We start from the raw sequence: 24,928 nt of genomic DNA on the forward strand, positions 1-24,928 counted from the left end.
GATGCTGGTTTTCATCACAAAGCAACTTTAAATCAGATTGATCCCAAAATCTGGTTCGACATCTAATCTGTTCCTGTACTTGTTTTTTAAAGAAAACCAGCGTCGAGAAGCCTAATTTGCATTTATAAGTCGTGACAAAAGGCATAAGAAATTTTACTGCTTTTTCTGATAAATTTAGATACTCAGCACGACAGCTCAACCAAAAACTAATTAATGAGACTTGACTAAAACGGTCTTTCAGTGCAATGTCACAGGACGGTTCAATAATAGAATCGATTTCTGATTCACTGAGTTGTCATCCTTTCTCATTTTCTGTTCCAACAGTAAAGGATTTCCTGATCCACAATTTATTGCTATCAATTGGAGGAAAATATTCCTTCAAACATGATCTTAGCCCCAAAATATGATCTTTGATTGATGAAGAAAGCTCATCTGGAATATTACCTTCTTCATATTGGTTTTATAAATCTGTTAAAGTAGGGGAAGACTCGTAATTTCTTTTCTCAACTCTATGTACCCACAAGTTAATTTTTTTATAGCTGCTTCTATCTTTTCCTGGACTGTAAAAATAGTTATGTTAGCATCTTGTAAATTTAGATTTAACGCAGTTAAGAAATCAAAATAAATAGGCCACCTTAATGAACCAATGCAAATTATGACCTGTCTCGGCCATTAGTTTTGAGATTTCATATGAGGTCGTAACCAAGTCTTCATTGGAAGGTCTCGTGGAAAAAGTGTGTGAAATTATTTCTTTGGAAAAAAAACTGTTTCATTTTTCTTATTTATGAAAAACTATTGGCTTACTTGAGTATTCCGGTTGTCTGGTATCCAAGTGGCGTTTCAGTTTCGATGTTTTCACACTATTATTTAATAATGTTGAACAGCAGGGAAGACAGAATGACGAGTCATTATTGTTACCACCACTTATAAAACCATACTTCAAATAGTCATCATAATACTGTCGAGCCCAAAAGGTCTTTGTTTTCTCTTCTTTGATACCAAGCTGCGTATCACTTAAACGTTTATAATTAGGCCTATTATTTTTACTACAGTTTTACTAGAACTAGGCTGCATTTGCACTTCATTTGAGGTTTTTTTGTGTGATACATGTTTCTTTAGCCATCTATCCATATTTGAGAGGGGTTTTCTTAAAAATGAACAACTTAAAAAAGTTTATTTAGTACAAACTAAGTCACAAACAATTCTCTCTCTTCTCAGAACAAGCTGACGCTTCTAGCACCGGCCACCAGCAACTTGTCTGCTACCACCTGGCGTACCAGATGTAATACTCTGGTTTCACATGACTGTCAATTTTTATTAGCAGAGTAAGCAAATTTAAAATACTTGGAATAAAATTCCTAAAACTTTGGTGTCGAAGAACTGGTTAACTTGAATGAACAAATGGTCGTTTTATCTGAGACAAAATCCCTTCTTTGATCTTACCTGCAGATAGAGGAAGATCAGCTTGGACTCAGCAAGGGGACTTGTCTACCTAACATGTTTAAATGTACTGCTTTCACAAGAATCTCAAGGTTATCAACACCGTAAAACTTAATATTAGGCTCTCTGAATTGCGCTAAATGAGAAAACCTTAATTTGTGAGGGACTGAAAGTATAAAGGCAGCTGTCAACTTATGAATTCTATAGTTTCCTTGTCTTAATTACAAAATTTCACTTTTCCTTCCTGTTATATTACAGCTTAGTTGAAATACTGAGAAATTCAAATTAGATGAAGTGAAAATTTAAATTATAATGCATTTAAAAATATAAATTTTATTAGAATTTATTTATATTAACTGGTTTAATTACATTTTTCTTTAATATACAACAAGGACTTGGAGAAAGTTTGAAAATGGCGGTTGGTAGTGAAAGAGTTAAAATTAAAATTAATTAAATTTTTTTTTAGTTTTCTGCGGACTGGATTTTTTTTTTTTTTTCGTGGACCAGTATCGGATCCAGACCACACTTTGGGAAATGCTGGCGTAGATAATATTCGACAAGCTTTGCGTGAAATTCAAAACAGACCAAACCTTTTCACTACAATGTATCTGACCCTCCTGGGTCTTAAGACCTAAATTTCAATACAAAATAAGAAGAAACAATGTTAGAGTAAACACATAAGCACATCACCTTAACTGCCAACAGCAACACACGGTAAACTACAGATGATGTCAAAAGTACAAGAACATCAAAACACGTACAACGTACAATAAACAACTCAAATGTTACACAAACATACATACAAGTTCAGGAAACAAACAGAATGAGAAAGAACACATTTGTTGTCAACACCCAAACCTGAATAACCACCAACACAAATCAACGATATATACCTATGCAGGCAGCAAAAACATTCACTCAAACTCACGACACATCCAAACAAAAGCAGAACACACAACACATAACTGTAGTAACACAAGAAAATGAAACCATAACTAAAATAACAAAAGCAACTGAAAACATTTTCTATGCATTTTCAACAAAATATCGAAACCCCTTAAACCAAGAAGACAGCATAACACCAATTATTAAAACAGCTATTTAACACGTTACACCGTTACTACCTCAGAAAACAGTCACTCGTAATTTCACAAACATTACAGAACACAACCATACAATTAGCATAACTTCACAAACAAATACGTAACATAAACTGCCATAGGCTTGAAAGGAAAAGTAGTAACAGAAACCACTAGACATCCAAACCGGCTTACTAAATCAAAAGAATAGAACATCAAGCAACAACAGCTCAGGAAAAAGGAAGTGGTATTATTGGTAGATCCATCAAGACTCATTTTAATTATCTTTAAATACAACGAGGAGCTGTGTAAAGACCCTGTATGCAACTATTTATTTTTAATAATAGCAAAATAAATGGTTCTGTGTTTAAAGTATACAGTGATTAATGTTGCCAGTTCGTTAATGATGATTGGTGTGTAAAACAAATTTGTACTCCATTGGCCTAATCATTAGTCTGACCGAGACACGGAATAACACATTGTCGATCCACTTTATGAATTATCACGCTATATAATAAGCAAGCTTGTTGAATAAATAAAAAAAGTAAATTTCAGTGGAGAGAATCGGAGTTCACTGAAGAGAGGAAAATGAGAAAGTTCCAAATTTTTTTGTTGTACACGTATAGCAGGAGGATTAGCTTTTGATGTTCGAAATTGTCGTCCAGTTACAGGAAATGGCTTTGTTCTGTGTGGTTACGACTCATGTAAGCCTCAATTTGAAAAATGGCTTATTAGTTCAATGTGATTAACGTAGTGTAACTGGTGTAAGAGCCTATCTAGTGTGGAATTATACCTCTGCTAACGTTTTGATTCCACGTCAACTATGAGTGGATTCTGGTTGATCAGTCTTAATTCGTCCGATCAAATGGCGGATCTGTGAGTCATCTGTGAACCAAAAATGAAAACCATCAGCATAAACGTATGCAGGTAACAAAAGCAGTCATTGTGTTTCATCTGGCTCACTTGATAACAAGTTATGATATCTACTTTGTGTGTCACGAAGGACATTTATTTCTTGTTTACTGAGTAGGAATAAATCGATTTACTTTTAAACCACGTCTCTTTTGTCGTTGACAATTTTGACGTCTTACCGCGTTTTTTTTCGTAAAAAAAGTGTGTGCGTGTGTGTTATTTGTTACAGCAAAGAGACATCGGGGTATCTGCTGTGTCAACCGACGGAAATCGAACCCCTGATTTTAGCGTTGTAAATCCGTATATTTACCGCTGATTCGTAAAGAAAACTTTCGCATTAGATGAGGAAGAATGGTCTTTAACTTCTTATAACATTACGCTTATCTAGTTCAGCTTCTACAAGGGTATTTTAAAATAGTACAATCCCCTAGTGGCACAGCGGTATATATGCGGACTCAGGCCGCTATAAATCGGGTTCGATACCCGTAGTAAGTAGAGCACAAAGCTACACAATGGGCTATTCCCCCTCTCTTCATGTATGAGGGCCCGGCATGGCCTAGCGCGTTAAGGCGTTCGACTCGTAATCCGAGGGTCGCGGGTTCGAATCCCGGTCGCATCAAGCATGCTCGTCCTTTCAGCCGTGAGGGCGTTATAATGTTACGGTCAATCCCACCTTTCGTTGGTAAAAGAGTAGCCCAAGAGTTAGCGGTGGGTGGTGATGACTAGCTGCCTTCCCTCTAGTCTTACACTGCTAAATTAGGGACGGCTAACACAGATAGCCCTCGAGTAGCTTTGTGCGAAATTCCAAAAACCAAACCAAACCATCTTCATGTACGAAGTCTTATAATACGCGGCCCGGCATGACCAGGTGGGTTAAGGCGTTCGACTCGTAATCTAAGGGTCGCGGGTTCGAATTCCCGTCGCACCAAACATGCTCTCCCTCTCAGCTGTGGGGGCGTTATAATGTTACGATCGATCCCACTATTCGTTGGTAAAAGAGTAGCCCAAGAGTTGGCGGTGGGTGTTGATGACTAGCTGCCTTCCCTCTAGTTTTACACTGCTAAATTAGGGAAGGCTAGCGTAGATAGACTTCGAGTAGCTTTGCGCGAAATTCAAAAAAACAAAACAAACAAACTTATATTACGCACACTCAAATGCTATTAGATTGTACTGTTTTTTTGTAATATAAGACTTCGTACACTGAGAGGTGAGGGGTGGGATACTTGTAGCTTAACTTTAGCATTGTATATAATAATCCACTAAAACTGTTTTTCATAAAAAAGTTGATAGACATCACGAACAGGTTAAAGAAACTAGCTTGCTCGCGAAATCTTGCATATATGGAATCATTAGTATTTAGACGAAACTTAAAAACGCACCAGTTAATGTAGAATTATCATTTCTTGTTAAGCACATTACTACGCAATGGGTTGTGTGTGCTCTGCCCATACTGCTGAACCATTGAGACGGACAGTTTTTAAAACACAAGAATTCTAAATTATTTATTTCGTTCTGTTTGCTAGCACGCGTTTCGTTGTCTATAGTTTATTGTTATGAGTGAAGCTATGGCAATAAATCAAAATCTTGCTACGCAAATTAAATCGTCAGCGTTTCGGAAGTTTTTCTATAGACGGATGTGCAGTCCAAATATAATTTCGCTAAATGTCATTTTTTTTTTGCGTATATTCGAAATTCATAATCTTTCGGCCCAGCATGGCCAGGTGGGTTAAGGCGTTCGACTCGTCATCTGAGAGTCACAGGTTCAAATCTCAGTCGCACCAAACATGCTCGCCCTTTCAGCCGTGGGGGCGTTATAATGTGACGAGTAATCCCACTATTCGTTGATAAAAGAGTAGCCCAACAGTTGGCGGTGGGTGGTGATGACTAACTGCCTTCCATCTGGTCTTATACTGCTACATTAGGGATAGCTAGCGCAGATAGCCCTCGTGTAGCTTTGCGCGAAATTCAAAAACAGAAAATCATAATTTTGCTAAAGTGTGTATGGTATAACTAAGGATACAAACAATCACATGCTTCTTGTTCATTGATATTCCAAGGCTGTTAAGTGATGAGAGGTAATAGAAACTTCGTACAAAAATAAGGAAGTGTTTTCGTAGATTGCACGAATTTTGAGTATGCTATTAATTTTCGTTAAATTATACAAAACTTGATTGTAGTAATTTGGTGTTTTTCATTTACTTTTCTATATGAACATATTTTAAATAAGACAGTACGCATATGAATAACTAATCGCTTTTCAGGTCTGCCAGCGGTAAGTGTATGAACTTACAACACTAAGATCTGGGGTTCGATTCATCGCAGGAGGCAGAGTTCAGAAAACCCATTGTGTAGCTCTTCGCTAAAAAAAACGTATGTAAAAGTGTTAACATTTATGAGACAGGAACAAGTAAAGTATTTCTTTTCCCAACACGCAACACTTAACCAAGACAATTTTATGATGATTTTACACAAAACACTTTGTGAATTTTGAGAAATAGAAGAATAAGAAAGATCCATATAAAATATGCTTTAAATTGTATCAAATAGCTTATATGTATATTCCCCCTTCCATCCCCGATGGTTCAACGGTAAATTTAAAAACTTACAGTGCTAAAATTCATGGCTCGATCCTCCCTATAAGCAGAGCACAGATAATCTGTTGTATGTAACGTAATAAGAAACACAAGGTTATATTTATGGTCACATAATGTGTTAAGACACAATACGGCAAACTATTTGTTTGGAATTAAACACAACGCTGCACAACAGCCTATCTGTGCTCTGCTCACCACGGGTATCGAAACCCGGTTTTTAGCAGTGCGAGTCCGCAGACATACCGCTGTGCTACTGGGGAGCAAAGCAAATTGTAATCAGTTTTAGTGTTGGATTTTTTTCTTCAGCTGATATAACATGGAAATTTTAAATTTACTTTTAAAAAGAAAATCGTTAAATAAATAAAAATTATCACTCCTTGTCAACGCTTGCTAATTACTTGTCAACATATTTATTCGTTACTTACCATGCAAAGTAGAAGGTTTTGTTTTCAGTTTTGTTTTGTTTTTTGTTGTTTGCCAACTAACCTTTTTTTTTTTAGGGCTAGTAATGGAGTGATTGGGGTGGAGATAAACATTGTTTGTTTGTTTTGAATTTCGCGCAAAGTCACTCGAGGGCTATCTGCGCTAGCCGTCCCTAATTTAGCAGTTTAAGACTAGAGGGAAGGCAGTTAGTCATCACCACCCACCGCCAACTCTTGGGTTACTCTTTTACCAACGAATATTAGGATTGACAGTCACATTATAACGCCCTCACGGCTGAAAGGGCGAGCATGTTTGGTTCGACGGGGATTCGAACTCGCGACCCTCAGATTACGAGTCGAACGCCTTAACCTACCTGGCCATGCCAGGCAGAGATAAACGTACTTTGCGCAGTTACGGTGTTCAACGCTTTTACGATTGTTTTGTAAAGTTGGGTTTTCATAAAGATCTAGTCGTGGCTTATTTCTTAGTCATGCCGGTTTTGAATCTGAAAAACCAAAACTCACACTTTGAGTTTGTAGCTGTGTTATAAAAGTATCTTTTAAATCTTACTAGTCAAATGCGGTAATCTAAGAGTTGACGGTGGTTTTCGTTTATTAACCTCTAGTCGATCACTTCAAAATTAAGGACAGTCTTCAGAAAAATAAAAATAAAAAAGGTTTTGAAAATGCAACTACAGCAAGATCTTTCGTAAGTAACGGAATACCGTATTTTCCGGTTAATAAGCCGAATCGCCGAATAAGCCGCTCTGAAAATGAGGGTTTTTACTTATTACCGCCCAATAAGCCGAAGCCATTTTTAAGAAGTGACAAGTTTCTTCAAAATGATTTCTGTTTGTTTGTTTGTTTGTTTTTTGGAATTTCGCACTAAGCTACTCGAGGGCTATCTGTGCTAGCCGTCCCTAATTTAGCAGTGTAAGACTAGAGGGAAGGCAGCTAGTCATCACCACCCACCGCCAACTCTTGGGCTACTCTTTTACCAACGAATAGTGAGATTGACCGTCACATTATACGCCCCCATGGCTGGGAGGGCGAGCATGTTTAGCGCGACTCAAAAATGATTTCTTAGTCTCGTTTCAGCGTCAGCATGCATGTTGTGTCTGATCATTGGCGTTCTGTAGTAAAGCAGAACGTGTCGTATTGAGACAGAGATGGAATCAATATGTCATTCGTTATTGGCTCCACTCACTGTAATTAGGTAACCAATGAAATTCCAGAAACAACGTTTCACTGTAGTCTTAACGTGCTTTGCTGATGGGACAAAATTACCGCCTATGGTAATTTTCAAAAGAAAAACATTTCCTAAAAAGATGAAATTTCCGAAAGGAGTGATCGGCCAATAAGCCGACCCCCAAAAATCAGGTCCAAAATTTAGGGCCAGAAATTCGGCTTATTAGGCGGAAAATACGGTAAGTAAAAACGAAAACAATACATTTTGAAAACAATGGAATTTCTGAAAAACTTTTACCGTTATACCTTTTGCTGTAAATTGTATTTTTATAGTTTAACTGATTTCATCGTACAGCAGTACAAATTGCGTGAGACTCTTGAGAAAAAGCATATATAAATATCAGAAGCACCTGCTGAATTATTATACTTTGGCATTCCTTTTTATTGTCAGCATCTGAAACTTTAAACGACACAGGTTCGTTAAATGATATACTTAATAAGGCTTACCGAATGTTGTGGGCCCCGACATGGTCAGGTGGATAAAGCACTCGACTCGTAATATGAGGGTCGCGAGTTCGAATCCCCGTCACACAAAACATGCGTGCCCTTTCCATCGTGGGGGCGTATAATGTGACAGTCAATCCAACTATTCGTTGGTAAAAGAGTAGCTCAAGAGTTGGCGTTGGGTGGTGATGACTAATTGTCTTCCCTCCAGTCTTAAACTGCTAAATTAGGGCCGGCTAGCACAGATAGCCCTCGTGTAGCTTTGCGCGAAATTCAAAACAAACTAAATGTTGTGATCTCAAAAAGTATTAATCGCACCACATCACAAACTGGATATTCGAATACATTAAAGTATAATAGGCCTTGCCATTTATGCTTCCACTTGAGGGAAGAGAAATGTAAAAATCAACAGGGTAAGATTAGAAGTGGCACGAGCTTGCTTAAGTGTTGCCTGCTGAAAATAGGCAGAACCTAGGTGGATTTGTGAGCATGGTCCCCCAGAAGATTTTTGCAAAGAGAGTGGCAGTTTGAGCTTATCTTGGCACATTTGGACCAAGCTTCGAAATTCAAATCTCTACCACAAGGCATCTAAAAGAAAAAAAAAAAAAAGGCGTGGGGAAGGTTCAAGAACACCGTAATAATATTTTAAAAGATTACTGAATAATTAATTGGCAATAAGTTGCTATTCGTCATCAAATAACTCGTAACAAACTATTTAGCATTAAGGAAAAGCATTACACAAAAAGTAAGTAACTCGGTTTGGAATATATAAATTTTCTTCCTTTTGACTCTTCTGTAATACAAGTTCTGTTTTCATATGTAATTAAATCGAAAATTAGTTAGAAAGTAAAGCGAAGTAAAGTGGGAAGGGTTACGATTAACTCATTCAAAAATAAACACAAAAATCAACAACTCTGGACACAACTTTCGAGAGCACGAACCTTGAATATAATCACTTACTTATTCCCGGTCGCAGCTCAGTTCAACGTGCTTAGTTGATAGGTTACACTTTCCGAGCGCAGAGTTTGGGACACCTCCATTTTGAGGGTTGCATTAAATCTTAGTAATGGCTAGGGCTTCAGGTCCGGAGTTTGCTCTCCTCCGAGCAGGTAAGATTCATCATCCAGAATTTATCCTGTCAGTAAATTCTTATATTTTCCGTATGTACGTAAGCAAGACATGAATAAATATATTTATACTTTAATATGGCATTTTCTAGTCTGTTGCGTCATAATTAAGTTCTGTTTGAAGGCTTCATAACTAGTGTGCAAATCATGACTACACTCGAGACCGATGACGCTGTCGTCTGTCCAGGCTCGTGACATTGACGACCATTTTACTATTTTTAGCATAAACTATCACAATAATATACAAATTGATTATATATATGATATTTCTACGTTGTGTGGTATCTTTTATATTGTTTTTATTTCTAAAAAGAGTGAAGAATCTTCAGATTTTTTATTTATTAGGACGCGTAGAGAAAATCAGAGTAGACGTAAATCTAAACTTGAAAAAGTTTACGGATATCATACACAACATTGTTATTTAGTATGATATTAATTCTTAATATCTACTTTGTTAAAATAAATAGTAAGTAATTTAACTTAGTTGTAACATTGTTAACTGTATATGTAAATTCTTTCGTAAAAGATTTTTTTTTTTACTCGTTACAAGTTCACTGTTTTTTACACGTAGGATGATGTTTACTGTAGAAGCACGTGGGTCACGCACTACCCGTTCTTGTAACAACCCTACACGTACATCATACTTAAAGAGTTGTTAGGGGTCTCTATCTGATTTCAGTCATGTTTGTTTCTTGAGGACTGGTCAAAATATTAGAAAAGCACTTGACAGTTTTTTGCTGTTAATATTGTTTTAATTTTTAGTTTTGTATGATAATGAAGTATTAATTTTGAATAGAAAGGAAAAATGTCTTACAGAGAAAAAACTATTATTTACTAAATGTTATAACTCATCAGGGTACTTTAAAAATGCTAAAATTAATGTATAACCAAACATATTTAAGTAATTGTAATGTCAATTTCTTTTTATTAGAGAAATAACTTGTGTAAACAGGCATTCTAATTATGTAAATATTTTTTCTAAATACAGTAATTTTTTGTTATTACAAAACATTCCAATGAAGCCAAAAGCAGCGTAATTTAAAAATGAATCAATGAAAGAGTAAATATATATATATATATACGTATTTTCTATGAATATGTTCAGTTCCATATGATATTCTAATTGACTTGTTATGTATGACATTAAACATTTAGAACCATTTAGTGTGTGACTTCACCTTCTATTGTATCTTAGTGTACAGTAGAGCTTATTGTCTGCATATGTTAAGACTTCAAGTCCAAGATAAATATAAATGAATTGAGAAAAAATATTTGGTTTAAAGGGAAGAAGAAACCCAACTTACTGAATATTTGTTTAGAGGATTATCATGAAATGGTCTGCCTTTTTTAAAATAAATTCTATACTTTAAAAGTAATGTACACTTCACATATGTATGCTTTTATGTATGAAACAAAATGTCTTTTGTTCAAGGATACATTGGTGTAATTTATGCAGCTACATTGTGTTATAATCGGAATAAAAGTTATACCTGCTGTTTGTCTAGTTTATCTATGATTCACTGACTTGTAGCATCACATGAATGTTTTTATCTGTTGTTTGAAGACGTGTTGTTTTGTTTGTTTCATTTCAGTGTTACTGAATAATGTAGTTTTTAAATTCAACAAAATTTGATAATGTGCATTAAACAGACTGGACTGCACTATCAGCATCTACTGTAGTTGTTATAAAAGAATATGTTTTATTGCAAACACTTTATTATTACTCAAGTCTTTAGTTAAAAAAAATTATTTGCTCTCATAATTTAAATCTTTCAGTTTACTCTTGATTGTCAGTTTTGTAATTTAATTTCACATGCTTTCAGAGTATTACAGATTTATTACATTAGAAGTACAGTTTATTTCATAAGTGCAACAAACCATGACCTTAATTGTGGATAGAAATTTTTCAAGAGTTTTCTGACTAAATTACAAGTTACATTAGCAAAATAAAAGTTTAGTTTCAGTGTAAATACCATATTTGTGATGAAATTCACATATTTAGTAAAATATTTGCTTTTAAAAAATAAGACCTATTTCTAGTAGAGTTTTTATAAAATTATTATTTTTTATTCCTAAAGAAAGTATGAATGCATTATACTTTACTTAAATGTTTTCCTTCTTTGTACATCATCTGTTTAATTGCATAAGTATTGTCAGTATGTAACTATTGAAATACTTTTAAAATTTAAAAACCACTGATAATCCTTCAGTTTGTAGTGTATTTTATATTATTTTTCATAATACCAGTATATTTTTCAAACTGTACATTATAGATGTAGTTATTCATGTTATAGAGTTTTTTGGTTTACTTTTTTTTTTTTAGTTTCAGTATATAGAATCATAAAATTAAGCATTTGGGATATAGAAATTTTCAAAAGACTATTAACATTTATCAAGATTGAGAAACATATAGTTGTGGGTTGGTGGTTTGGTGCTCAAAACCCTGTTAGAACAAGGTTGATTAATTAGTTTAGTGGTGAACTGTATGAAATGTATAGTAAGAAACTCTTTTTTCAAGTGATTTTTTAAGGTGTACAATAATAAGTACTGATGAACCTTTATTTACTGATGATTTTTAAATGTTAAATTTAGATAAATATGCTATATTAATAATTTTTAACTGTTAGATTCTGATAATCTTTACACACAAACTGATTGTCTATTAGTTCATTAATTTTTAAATGACATCAGATCTTATTTTTTGATTGAGTAGATGAGAGATCAGGGTTTCTGTTTTTATAATAATTGGTCTTTTTCCACATTCTCTTGCTTTGTATGGCTGTTGCTATGAAATAGAATTTGAATGATTTAATGGTGACACCTTTGTTTTTTCTAAATTGCTCTGGCTTTTCAAGTAAAGTTAGGTGTACAAAACATCTTTTGTTTTTCTTAATCTACCTTTCGCACATACATTCATAAGCACTTATTACTGAACTTCCACTGGATATTTCTGGTTTAATATAGTGCAGGTATGCATTTAACTTGTTAATGAGAAACATCAGACGACTGTGTTTCTTGTAGATGTTAAATGTTACATAAAGATTATGCAAAGGAAGCTGCATGACTAACATTTTTGCCTGTTCTTCTAACTCAGTTCACAAGTAAATTTATTGAACTGTTATTAGTATCCTGAATCCTGATTTAGTAGGTTATTTACATTATTTACACATCAGTAAGAAAAATAACATCTAAGATGTAAAGAAACTGGGAAATAGCAGTTTGAAAGAAGGGAATATACAGAAAAGCTGTGTTTGAATAATCTATCAGTGATTATAAATTTTAGAATATTTTAAAAAAAAGGTATTGATTAGAGTGCATGTTGTTAGGCTCTGCAAACTCTATTTATCATCAGACATTTTCTCCACACTTTTCTGTAAAATGATGGACAGGATTAATTGTGCAATTGCATTGTTTTCCTCACCTGTACATGGTATGTCCTTTTAGTTTCATCAATCTCTTCATTCCATATAAGCAATTTCAAACTTAGTCTGTGCTTTCACGGTGCAGGTTATGCATTAACATTCCTAACAGTAATAACTGGATGTAGACTTTTTTTCAGGTTATTTGACAATACTTGCAGACATGCATAATACCTGGTTATTTTAACAACAACTGAAATCCAATATGGACTGTTACTTTTCTAGGTCCCATACAGTACAATACGTAGATATGGCTAAGGCTAATTTTGGAGTATTGTGAAATAAACGATAATCCTTAAAGTTACACAAATTATTTTATATGATTTAGTTTAAAAGTAGTGTATGTTTACAAAATAGTTTACTGATGATTGCAATCATCAATATTGCATCAGTATGGGATCAATGATGCAATTTTGTGTTGAATTGATTGAAGTGAATGTGACTGTTGTCAAACAGTACTTAAGTATGTGTGTTATACAGTGCGTATAAAAACTGTAAACACAAAGAAATAAATTACTCAGTTACTGTTAACACAACTAGCTTATGTCTATAATATTGTATATAGTGATGAACTGCTAGCCTATACAATATATATATATATATATATTTATGTGTGTTTGTCAGATTTATTCATTTGTATTAGTATTAGAATATTTAAAACAAACTTTAAAGAGAGAAATAGGTCATCATTCCCTATAATTAAGCTTGTTTTAAGATCTTGGAGATATTAAAATTTATCTTGCCAGTTTAGGCTTAACCCTATAAAATAACAGTTTTTTTTCCTTTCTTAGTATACAAACACACAGTGTAGAATCCAGTTGGTATCAATTTTTTATAACTTTTCATAACTCTCTTCTTTGTTTTTTTATGATGCATGCATATTATTTATATTTTAATAAGTTGCCTTTAATATGATTTGGATCTTTATATTTAATCAGATTGTAAAATGGGCAATTTAGTATCTTGTGAACTGTGAGGAAAGCTGTATTCAGTGAGAAGTTTTAAAATTAATTATGAGAAAAATTAAATATTAGTTTTAATGATGAAACTAGAAAAGTTTGTTTTCTTAAAAAGTGACTTAAGACACCTTTTCACATAAATACTTGAGGGCTACAAGAATTGTCAAGCTTTCTATTGACACTTCTCTGATTAATATTTATAAAATAATCTTAAGAAAAAAATTTAGCTGTCTATATAGATTTGTTTTAAGACCACCGTATCATGTTAAATAACATGGCTTTGAATTAATACAAGCTTGTCTTATTTATTAATTCAGTATTGTAAACATAGTGTATATATACATCTTTCCCTTGCCTGAACATGTTTCTTGTTCAGGTGACAATGTAATATTTAGGAGAATGTCACAAATATCAAGTAATGGAATAAATAATATGCAGTAAATCTATACTTATTTTAATGAGAATGAAGTAGAGCTTGGCATATAAGCAATGCTACTATTAAGTATAACTGGTAACTTTTAAGTTTTAATTGTTATTATTTGTTTAAATATGAAAAAAATTGTAAATATTGTTTTTCAAGCCTTGGATCTTCTGTATTGAGCTCACTTAAATCATATTATCCTGTTAACTTGCTGTGTTCAAGGAGTGATAAATTTGGTGGAGGATCAGTTGTTTTGACCCAGCTGGATTCTCCCAATAGAATGGATGCTTCATCAAGGGGTTCTCCAATTAAATTTACTCTCAGTTTAGGATACAAGTGATTGATGCATTTGTTACTGATTAGAACACTCAACTACTGGCATTTTGATCTCTTTTTACCTCACCCTCAGGCATTGGCAGTAGATGGATTCAGTCAAAACTGGACTGGATTGCATCCATATGCCTACCCACCAATTGATCTGTTATCCATAATCCTAACAGCGATTTGTTCAAACTCTGGTTACATTCTGTTGGTAGCACCAGATTTGCCTACCCAACTTTGGTTTCCACTTTTGTAATACCTTCATGAGTGCCTATCTCTTCTATTTTCTCTTTGGCCATGTGTGTTGAGGCAGCCCCAATCCAACATTTTATACCCATCCATTTAAAGCTTAAGCTTCGTGTATAAAGATTATGCTGTCCTTCATATGACATTGGGATGTCACTTTTATGGTTGTCACATATCTGACTCCGTCTCTGTATTGTCCCACAATGGACATTTTTATCAATGGAAATTACAAAGATATTAATATTGGTGTAGTGTGAAGAGGTTGAATCAATTTATTTTAATGTGCCGTGCCTACAATTGCTCAGTTGTTGGCATGGCTCATTGGCAAGATTTTTACATCTTCTACTATTGCCATATAAAAGGCAGCCTTATCAGCTACCTAAAGGTACTCATAGAGATGAAAATTCTTTGAATCCCAAATGCTCTCCAGCCTCCTGAAGTAATTTCAGATCCTTCATCCCAAATGACCAACTTAGTTACTTAACTTAGATATAAATTTGGTGTTACATGCCCTTTCTTGACATTTGTTTGACCTCTTAGCCTCATGTACATATATAATCTTTCCCTTAAAGTTTAATTTTTATTTACACTGCAAGTTTTACAGGATGCTTTATCATTCTACCTAAAACTTTCTTTACCCAGACTAGTCCTTCTTACGTAAGACACTGCCAGCTAGAGAAGTGGATAATGCATTTTCACTAATTCACCTGACCACTGTTTTGCACCTCTGGTTAATCAGATCTTAATCACTTGTTGTATCCATTGAGGGTTTTGAAGTGTTATGATGGCTACACTAAAGCTTTTTTTGAGGTAGTAGATAGTGGATTTTTATTTATTATGACCCTTCAGTTTTCCTGGATTGATATGCACAATCTGAAAGTATCCTCCACTGAGAGTTTTTTTTATTACCCCCTCCTACTATATTAACCATATCTGCTAGATTATAAATAGCAGTGGGTATTTTCCATAGTTATCCTTTCTTTCCTTTCAAGGGTCCCTTAACTCTTTTTCACAGAATCCTACTCTGTGATGAGTGTTGTCTAGTCAGATGTGTTTTTGTCAGAATAAATTGACATTACCAACCACTAACACTATACTTTTTCTAGTTTGCAACAGGCTTTGTAGAAATGAGGTATTCCATGAGACAGTTTAGAGGCAGATATGGTTGTATTACAGTGCCATGTGGAATTGCCATTCGTTGACTATCATGAGTAAAGCATGAGGGGATCCTACCTGTCTCTGTTGATCAGTGGATTGAATAAATTGAGGTTGGTTTTCCTTTAAACATTTAGGAAACTTACTTCACCTGTTGCATTGTTTCTCAGAACTTCCTAACATGCAATATACCCCCTTCTTCAAATTCTACTAATGAATCTAAGGGGAGTCCTTATCACTCTTGGTTTCCAGTCACTGAGGTGGTTGCAGAGTTATACCTCCAGAGTGTTCAAGTGATTTTGGGAAAGATGGCAAAGCTGGGGGTCTTCTTACCTAAACCCTTGGATGCTTTTATTCCAGATATTGGCAAGAGTGAAAACAGTTTATACTAGAACTTAGTTGTAATATTGGACTAGATCTGACATTTGGCTGTCCAGTTGTATTGAGTTTGTCCCTTCTTTCTGATCAATATTGGTTCATTATCTTGTTTGTAGAAGACAGTCTACAATTGTCTCCTTCTAAATGCACTGACATAATAGCACCACCCTGAGTCCATGGTTGAGCATAGTGTGTTCCATATTATTCACATAATGCTGGTGACAAATGGAATTTACTTTGCCCACATAGTTGGGAAGTAAGGATTAATATTGATAATTCCAGACTAGACAAGTTCTGTTTCCTCAAGTTGAATGTGCCATATAGGAATCCTCTCATTCTGTGTTTACAATGTTGCCTTTCAAACCTCTTTGAGTTAAGAAGAGGGTGTGCCCACTTCATTGTTGCTTATGGTCTTGTCGTGATTCTTGTGGCTCAGGATACATCACTCTGTAGATCCAGGTTGGGATCAAATCACAAATATATATATATTTATCGTATTCCAAATTCCCAAGCCACTACCATGGGAATTAGGGGACATTCTCTTAATTCTTACCCCTAACAGTGTGATCTTTGTTGTCTAATTGGGTCTGGCCAGTGCTGATTACAAGTAACATCAAATTCCACATGCAGTTCATGACTTAGGTTTTGGGTGAAGATCATTCATGTTTTGGATGTAAGTGCTTTTAAAACTTTTGTTTAAATAAACACCCTCACATATGTATTTTTAATTGTAAAAAAAAAAAAAAAAAGAAAGAAAAAAAAGGCCATCCAGGTGGTTAAATGTTAAGCTTGATAGCTTATAATACTGAAAAATATGGTTCAATACCTGCAGTGGGTACAGTGTAGATAGTTGATTGGGTATTTTGGACCTAAAAAAAATGCATTAAAAATGAGAGCTTGCAACAATAAGTGATGTAGAAACTAAAAACAGAAACCTAAAGAATCTTGTCAGTATGTATAAACAAATCATAAAAATTAATTCATGTATAATGGATGCAAAATATTAATCATAATAAGCATTAGAATAAACAAATAATAAAAAGGATAAATAAAAGATGGATTTCAAAACTATGCTGTTCACACAAAAAAAATCAATTCTAGCAGAATTATCACAAAAATACTATAAATGGAAGTGTCTAACAACTTGTTGAAAAATCACTCAAGAGAAAACTAGAAATTTGGGTTAATTTGTTGTTAGATAGGCTTAACGTCATATTATTGTACAGCATATCTACTTCCTGCTGAACACTCAATATTAGTTGTTCCTTTTCATAGCTAAAAATTAATAAAACATACAGTTACAGTAAATCTCGAATCACAACTGTGCATGTATAATGCTTTTGCAAAATTGCATAAATTGCATTGGTTCTAATTGCAGGAGTGGTGTATTGACTGATAAAGAGAGTTGTCTGTTTGACCAAAATACTTGTAAATTATTCATTATAACAACATTAAAGTTCCTTGTCAAATTCTACTGTGATTTACCCTCCGTGTTTATAGGCATTTACTTAAAATCTTACTAGCTCTGAAGATACAAAAAAATATACACAAAGCTGTATGTTCCTGAGTATTTGTAAATTATTGTTCACAGATATTAACAGAGCATTTTCAGTATTTGAAATTCACTGTTAAAGTAATAAAAACAAAAATAAATGAATATTTAGTGAGAGTGTACATTCCTTTTTTATTTTAAAAAATGTTAATGCTGTAAATGATAAAAATTTGATTGTAGGACTATGCTGGTTAAAATGTGTATAATATACATATAATAAGGGATCATTTGTCCTTCAGGGCTGTCCTTGCACATCCATTCTTGTTAAAATTTTTATTTTTTTTCAGCAAATCTTCAGTTCTTTTTAAATTTCTAAAGAGCCAGCCCCAATTGTTGCCAATTGTAACTCATTCTGTATGTCAGTCACCCTGTTATAAAATAAAACTGGCTTAACTGGAGTCTAGCCTGCCGTTTTACAAATTGTAAATCTATGTCTTTTTGTCTTCTTTTATTTGGAATAAAGCAGAAAGAAATGAGAAGCTTTTATCTCGTTGATCCTCCTGGGTAAATCTGTAAAGTTCAGTGAGATTACATCTTGTCTCTTTTATCAAATTAAGATAAGTTCTATTCTTCACTTGTCTATTGAGATAAACCTTCAATCCTCAGAATAATGGGTAGCATACCACCCCTGAACTGTTTATAGTAAATTAATATTCTTCCTTAAACAGGGAAATCAAAACTGTGCACGCTGTTTCAATAGAGGTGTCACTAGTAATTTGTGTAAAGGGATAATTACTAATTACCTCTTTTGGCTTGCAAATGCAATTTCTATAAATACCCTTTAAAATACCATTTTATTTACTTCCAGCAACATAACTGACTTGATGGCTTTAGTGACTTACCTAACACTATGTCAAGATCCTTTTGTTCAGTCAAGCATTTGTGTGGGTTCCCATCTGCATTGAAGATAATTCACATTTGTATGATAAAGTGCATTACCTTGTACTCATTGTTACAATAAAAGGTAATTTGTTATCTGTTTGCCCAATTTAGCTCCACATATTCAATGCTGCTAGAAATGCCTGAAAGTTTAAATGCCATAAGCAATCTTTACTGACTTAATAATTAATTATGTGTATGTCACTTTGTTATGTATAGACATTTTAAACCTACTTCTAATGTATAATGACTTAAGTGTAAAAATTACAGTTCACCAAGGTATCCTAGTACACACTAGAACAGTCATTGTTCAAGTACTTGATTGTATAAGTACTGCCTCAACCACTACTGTGTCTTTTGTATCTCGGCTATCTTGACGAGTTTTGGTATTAGGTGAAAGGCCTTATCAAAAGAGGATATAACAGAGGTTTTGTAGTTGATATATTAGTACATTCTTCTTCACTTTCAATTTTACATTTGTATGATATTATTAATGCAGGTAAGAACTTGTCAATGATCCAGTTACTAACCCATGAGGCATTTAAAAGTATCAAAAGTCCATTTAGTCTACACTACACCTCACCCCATACCATGCATACAAGTTGTTTATCCCTAACCACTATTGGTGTTACTTTCTCAGCTAATCTTCAGTGTTGCACTTTATCAAAAACTTTTTATAAATCTGCATCAACTCTTAAGCCTTTTCATTTTCTATTTTTACAAGTAACATCCTCAGAAAGGTTAACAAGTTTTAGTAAGATAAGAATAACGACTACCAGTCCATGTGGAATACATTTTTCTTTTTGATAATGTGTAAATTTGTTTTGTAGTTAAGTTTTAAGAGATTGAATATTGTATGCAAATGAAGATTAAGTCTTTTTCTCTACATTATCTTATGATACTTTAGTAGGAATATAGGTGTTGTGGTCACTTTTATTCACATGTATATGTATAGTAGTTATTAACAATTACTGTAGCATATGTACAGTGTATAAATGTGTGTGTGTATGTGAGACAAGATTTTTACATTAACAGAATACACAGATAGCAATTAAAAAAGAAAAAGTTAAAAGAGTCTTGATAAATATTTAAATAATAAAAATATCATAAGCTGTTACAGTATTAGTTAGTATTAACTTGTAATAAATAAAAAAATTAAGCTTGCATTTGAAATGTGTAATTTGTGTTTTAATTATTTAAGAGTTAGGTAGGTTACATAACACATAACTAAAGTACATGATTAATATTATTTGAAATTAAACTTTGTGTATGTGTTTATAAGCAACAATGCTTAGACCTTTTTATTCTGAGATTATTTTGACTTTTGAAAACTTTAATAAGAGTTATAACTTATAAAAAAAAAAAAAAAATAAACATTCTATTGTTTCAGAGATGTTTTTGTACTTAAAATAATGTTTATAATCTTGCAGCTTACGAAATAATTTTACACATATTGCAAAATACATCACATTTCTGTACTGGTGGGATTTATAAAAAGATAGTTGTAGTATGATCACCATGATATTGTTGCATACTACTGTAGTTTTTACCACTTTGTATATTTGTACAAGATTTTGATATTTATATTGGCAATATGATTTGTAGTTTTTAGCTCTGAAATAATGCTTAGAACATTTCACACTCAGTACACTATCACTGTTTCAAGGTAAAGTTTTAAAAGTTTTGTGTATGAAAAGTTTTTGGTATATTCTGTACTTGTTACTGATATGATTTCTTGATCATGGAAAAATTTATCCTGATAAGCATCAAAGAAATTTGAATCGGTGATTACAAATATGTGAATATTTTATTGAAAATTTAATATTCTGTAATTCCAAAAAAAAAAGATAAATATATGTTTTTTGTAATACCTAAAAGTTCAGTTATTAATGGCGTATGATAACTTTGAAGTGTTCCCTGTGAGAATTACTTTAAAAATTATACATGCTTAGTTACATTATTGTACATGAAACTATCCTGACTGCAAATGTAGTTTTTTAATACAGCTTGTGTTTCTTTTCTAATTAAGTAAATTATTGGTATGTAAGAATGTTTAATATAATTATATAAGTTTTGTGTGTGCTCAAAGACTTCTTATGAGTAACATAGCAATTAGAACAGGTTATCAGTTAGCTCAAAGCAAACTAGCATTGCTGAAAAGTGGTTTGGCAGGTTAAGTTGTAAAGGGATGTGTTGTTGAGGAAGACATTTACATGTGTATGATTTCTAGGTCTATGTGCCATTCTGACAGAAATGTCTCCATAGTTAGGGTCACTCCCGTAGGCTGTTTGTATACCCTGTTGAATAACTACCTCTTCATAGGACTATAGGTTTTATTGATTGCTTTCTTATCTTTTATAAAATGTTCTGAACATTCATCTGTTCCATCCTGCTTGTGGTGTTTTTATTTTGCACTTTACCTTCCTATAAAATGAATGAAGAGATATTTACAATTTGTGCTATTCTGAAAAAAATACCAATTTTTACGTTTATATTTTCATGCACATAGGAAAGAAAAAATAAAATATAACAGTTACTTATCTGTCATTTATTTTACTTTTTTAAAACATAACATTATTTAAATGAACTATAAAGCTACAACCAAAATAGTGTTTGGTGTAGTTGTGAATAATATTTCTATACGCTAAACATGTACATCTATCAGTAGGTCTAAACATTTTGTTGTTATCAAAATGAGGATTTCAGTATAATGATGAAAATACACTAACAGCATTTGTCTTTATTGTACGGGGTGTTCAGAAATTCACTGTGCACTTATATATTTATTAACAGACATGTTTCAATATAGAATACAGGAGGTAAAATATGAATGACAATTATAAACAATGTTGAAAGTAACCCCTGTTGGCATCAATACAGGCCTGAATCCTTTTTATTTTGTTTCTAAACACCGCTACCAGTTGCTGGCTTGAAATAGACTGAATAAAATATGATTACAAAACTGCACAGTGACTTTCCGAACACCCTGTAGTACTTCAGATCACACTACATAATATGTTTAGTAGTTCTGCAAAAGTAATTTTTAATTTAAATCATATATTCCTGATTTATGATTTACTGTACAATATTCTAACTTTTAAATGGACAATGCATTGTTAAAGTTTAGTTTGCTAGATAAGACTTCACTAACAGTAAGTTTTCCTTAAGTGGATACATATTAGAAAATCAAACAAACCAAAGCTGTCAGTTAAGTTCTAATTATCTTATTCATATATCTCATATTCCAAAACATATTTACCATCTGCTGATACCATAGCTGTTTTTCAATCTCCAGGATTTTCCTTGCATATCATCAGCGTCTTCTCCAGAATAATATAACTCAGTAGTGTCAACCTTACAAAATTCACATTCATTGCTGTCACCAGTGAAGGACAGAGATTGCGACTAGGTTGTATCATTTGCAGTGTCTGAAAACAAAATCATATTTAACATAAAATTGTAGTTTATGTGATGCATAAAATCTATTGTAAAGATTGTTTTTAATACTGTATAAGGTAAATAGTGTTTTTTGTTCCACAAGTGATTTCTTTGGAAATTTTAAGTTTCTTTGGTTGTGCTTGTCAGAAAATAAGTCAGTAAAGATTGTTGTTGTATTCATCTGTGTATATATATGCACACACACACAAATTATAATATCATTAAACACAAACTTTGTCATTTAAAACTCCAGACATATGCATAGCACAACACAAGTTAGTTATTCTGATTACATTTCAAAGACTATACTAACTCCTAAAGCAGCAAAGCTGTGTAGTTCTGTACCTTGATCTTTAAAGAACATTAGCATATCATTGTAGTAAGTTTCATGTAGGCATTTCTTTCTGTTCAGTAAGAAGTGTCAAAGGTCTAGCTTGTATATCATATACTGTGTAGTGATGCAAGCTCAGACTGTTGTATAATGGGTAAGTTTCAAGTGGGATGCTTAAATCTCAAACCTATAATAAATTTATAGTTCTTTTCCATTACACAATGCAACTTCCTTGTGCTCAAAACCATATGTAGTTAACTGTTAGATATACATGACTGTTTTAGTTTAATTTGTGTTATGTGAGTATTATGATTTGAATAGTTTATATAATGCAGTTGTTTTATTTAGTTATTTTTAGAAGTGAGGATTTATGGCAAGTTTGTTTATGTAATTGTTTACCAATCATATATTATATATAGTGTATGTTCAATTGTTATGAGTTGGCATTTGTTATATTGTTGCATGATGTTAGTAGAACATTCTGAATTTTTATTTTTATTTCTCCTAAATTGTATATTATTGCATTAGAATATATAGTATTGTATGGAATGTTTTAGACTTCTTTCAGGGTGTAAGTACACATCAGAATATTATCATATATATTTAGACTGTGTGATTGTGAGTATAACAATAAGGAGTGTATAATGGTGATACTTAAAGTGATGTTATCACAGACTATATTGCAAAAACAGAGCAGAGAAGTATAATTCCTCTTGTCATTTGTGTTCTTCTAAAGTAATTAAACCAGCTTGTGTGGACTTTGAATTGTTTTAATATATGATTTTAAAACAAATGGGCTATGTTACTGTTTGATTATTGTTGAAATTTATTGCCAACAGGTCAGACACCTACTGCAAAGAATCTAGCCTACAAAGCTTGAATGTAACAATACAGCTTTGGGCTTTCAATTACAAAGTGTTAGCAAACATCATTGCATGTGACAATTTCAACAAAACAGTAACAATCAGAGAAGTTGCACACCCTCACTCTGCAGTTCCTTTTCGACACTGCATGCATTAATATTAGATAATGTCAGACTCCACTCTCAGAAACTGGGAAAATAATTCTTTGATCTAAAATGAAAAACAATCCAGATATTTTTTTTCAGTGTGATAAGAAGTCTTATCTTAATGTGTTCATAAAGTGTGGTACAAATCCAGTCATGCTTTACAGAGTTATTAACTCAAACCCATGAAAATATCCTATTTCCCCATTAATAATAAAAAAAATGCTTCAAAGTGATCCAGAACATGGATCTAGATCAAATTTGGGGAGGACTGTCCCATACTGACTTCCCATTTTGTAGAAGATTTTCATGTACATCAGTGTATTAGAGTTTGAGGTACATGCATGAAAACAGACACATACATAAACCCAATTGCAATACCCTCACCCCAGGTGAGGGTAAACACACTTGTGCTTCATCAAAAGAATGTAGACCATGTATAAATTCAAAAATAGCATAAGAAGCTGCACTACATGTAAGCATATGTGCATAAGTAAGGAGAAGAAAATTTATGAATTAATCTGCATATAGTTATAAGAGTTGCTTTCCCTAAGGTTAAACTTTATATATGATGGTAATTATGAGACATTTTTATAATGCTAATTATCAGTCACTCTTGCAACATTATGAAAAATGTAATAAACATGATATCGTACCAGTATCGACTGCAAATCGTACTTGTTTTGAAATATCGATACAGGTTTTTTTTTGCCAAAAATCATGCCTATAAACATCACAATTGTTTACCTAATATAAACCTGATACAGCCAAAAGTATCTGTAGATTAGTGGTTGAATTACTTTATTTTGAGGATAAAAATAACTTTTATGTCTTATACCAGAAATTAAAAAAATAAACCATTATAAATTTATTTGAACTACAGTACCTTTGTTCAGTTCAACAATATTCTAAGATACTTCTGCTTTTTGAAGTTAAAAATATCTGATATGTTACATTTTGTAACTGTCCTTGCTCATGTTATTGAATATAAATATATTGTGATAAAGTTACCCTGTCTGAACTTGGTTGTATTAAATGCTAATCTGTAAACTGTGTATTTTTAACCTGTCATTTCTTTTGATTCTGTTTACAAGCTCATTTATACAGCTTAAAAAGTAAGATTTTTTTTATAAATTTTGTGTGTTTGAGATACTTTAGAGGATTTTGATATGTGATTAAAAATACACTTGAACAAAGATGTAATAAAGTACATCATTTATAAACTAGATAGCATTGCCATTCATCAATGCTGTGCTGTCAGAAAGATAATTCACTATAATTTTACACACTGCTAACTATATAACAGTTTTCTTGTTAGATACAGTCAATGTGATTGCTTTTTTGTTTTTTTAATTTATATTTTACTATCATAGGTATAAATCTTAAACCTTTTTTAATTGTAGGGCCCACCCTCGTAATGTTTACCATTACTCAGTTTAAACTACCATGAGTTTTGCCCCTAATGCAGTTACAAAGAAGCGGAGGAAATCGGACAGCAAACCCCAGTCACAGTTGTAAGTATCTCACTACAATAACCTTTGTTTTTCAGCATTCTGG

The 24,928-nt window shown here is 32.9% G+C and overlaps 1 protein-coding gene across 10 annotated transcripts in view; it reads left to right on the forward strand.

Annotated features, from left to right (window-relative positions):
* LOC143246559 (uncharacterized) overlaps positions 1–24,928 on the forward strand; it is a 206,981-nt gene that overhangs the window by 97,163 nt on the left and 84,890 nt on the right. For 5 of the 10 annotated variants that reach the window (XM_076493472.1, XM_076493473.1, XM_076493463.1 and 2 more), the window contains exons 1-2: positions 9,129–9,248; positions 24,775–24,885. Coding sequence is in view for 8 of the 10 variants with exons in the window: in XM_076493463.1 (XP_076349578.1) it covers positions 24,818–24,885 (68 nt within the window). In the remaining 2 variants the exon portion in view is untranslated. Of the gene's footprint in view, positions 1–9,128; positions 9,249–18,662; positions 18,682–21,986; positions 22,006–24,774; positions 24,886–24,928 lie in introns of those variants that run through there. The other 5 variants (XM_076493465.1, XM_076493464.1, XM_076493466.1 and 2 more) reach the window with 3 other exon arrangements.

The sequence above is a fragment of the Tachypleus tridentatus genome, chromosome 3, assembly GCF_004210375.1.
Source record: "Tachypleus tridentatus isolate NWPU-2018 chromosome 3, ASM421037v1, whole genome shotgun sequence".
NCBI classification, from domain to species: Eukaryota; Metazoa; Arthropoda; class Merostomata; order Xiphosura; family Limulidae; genus Tachypleus; species Tachypleus tridentatus.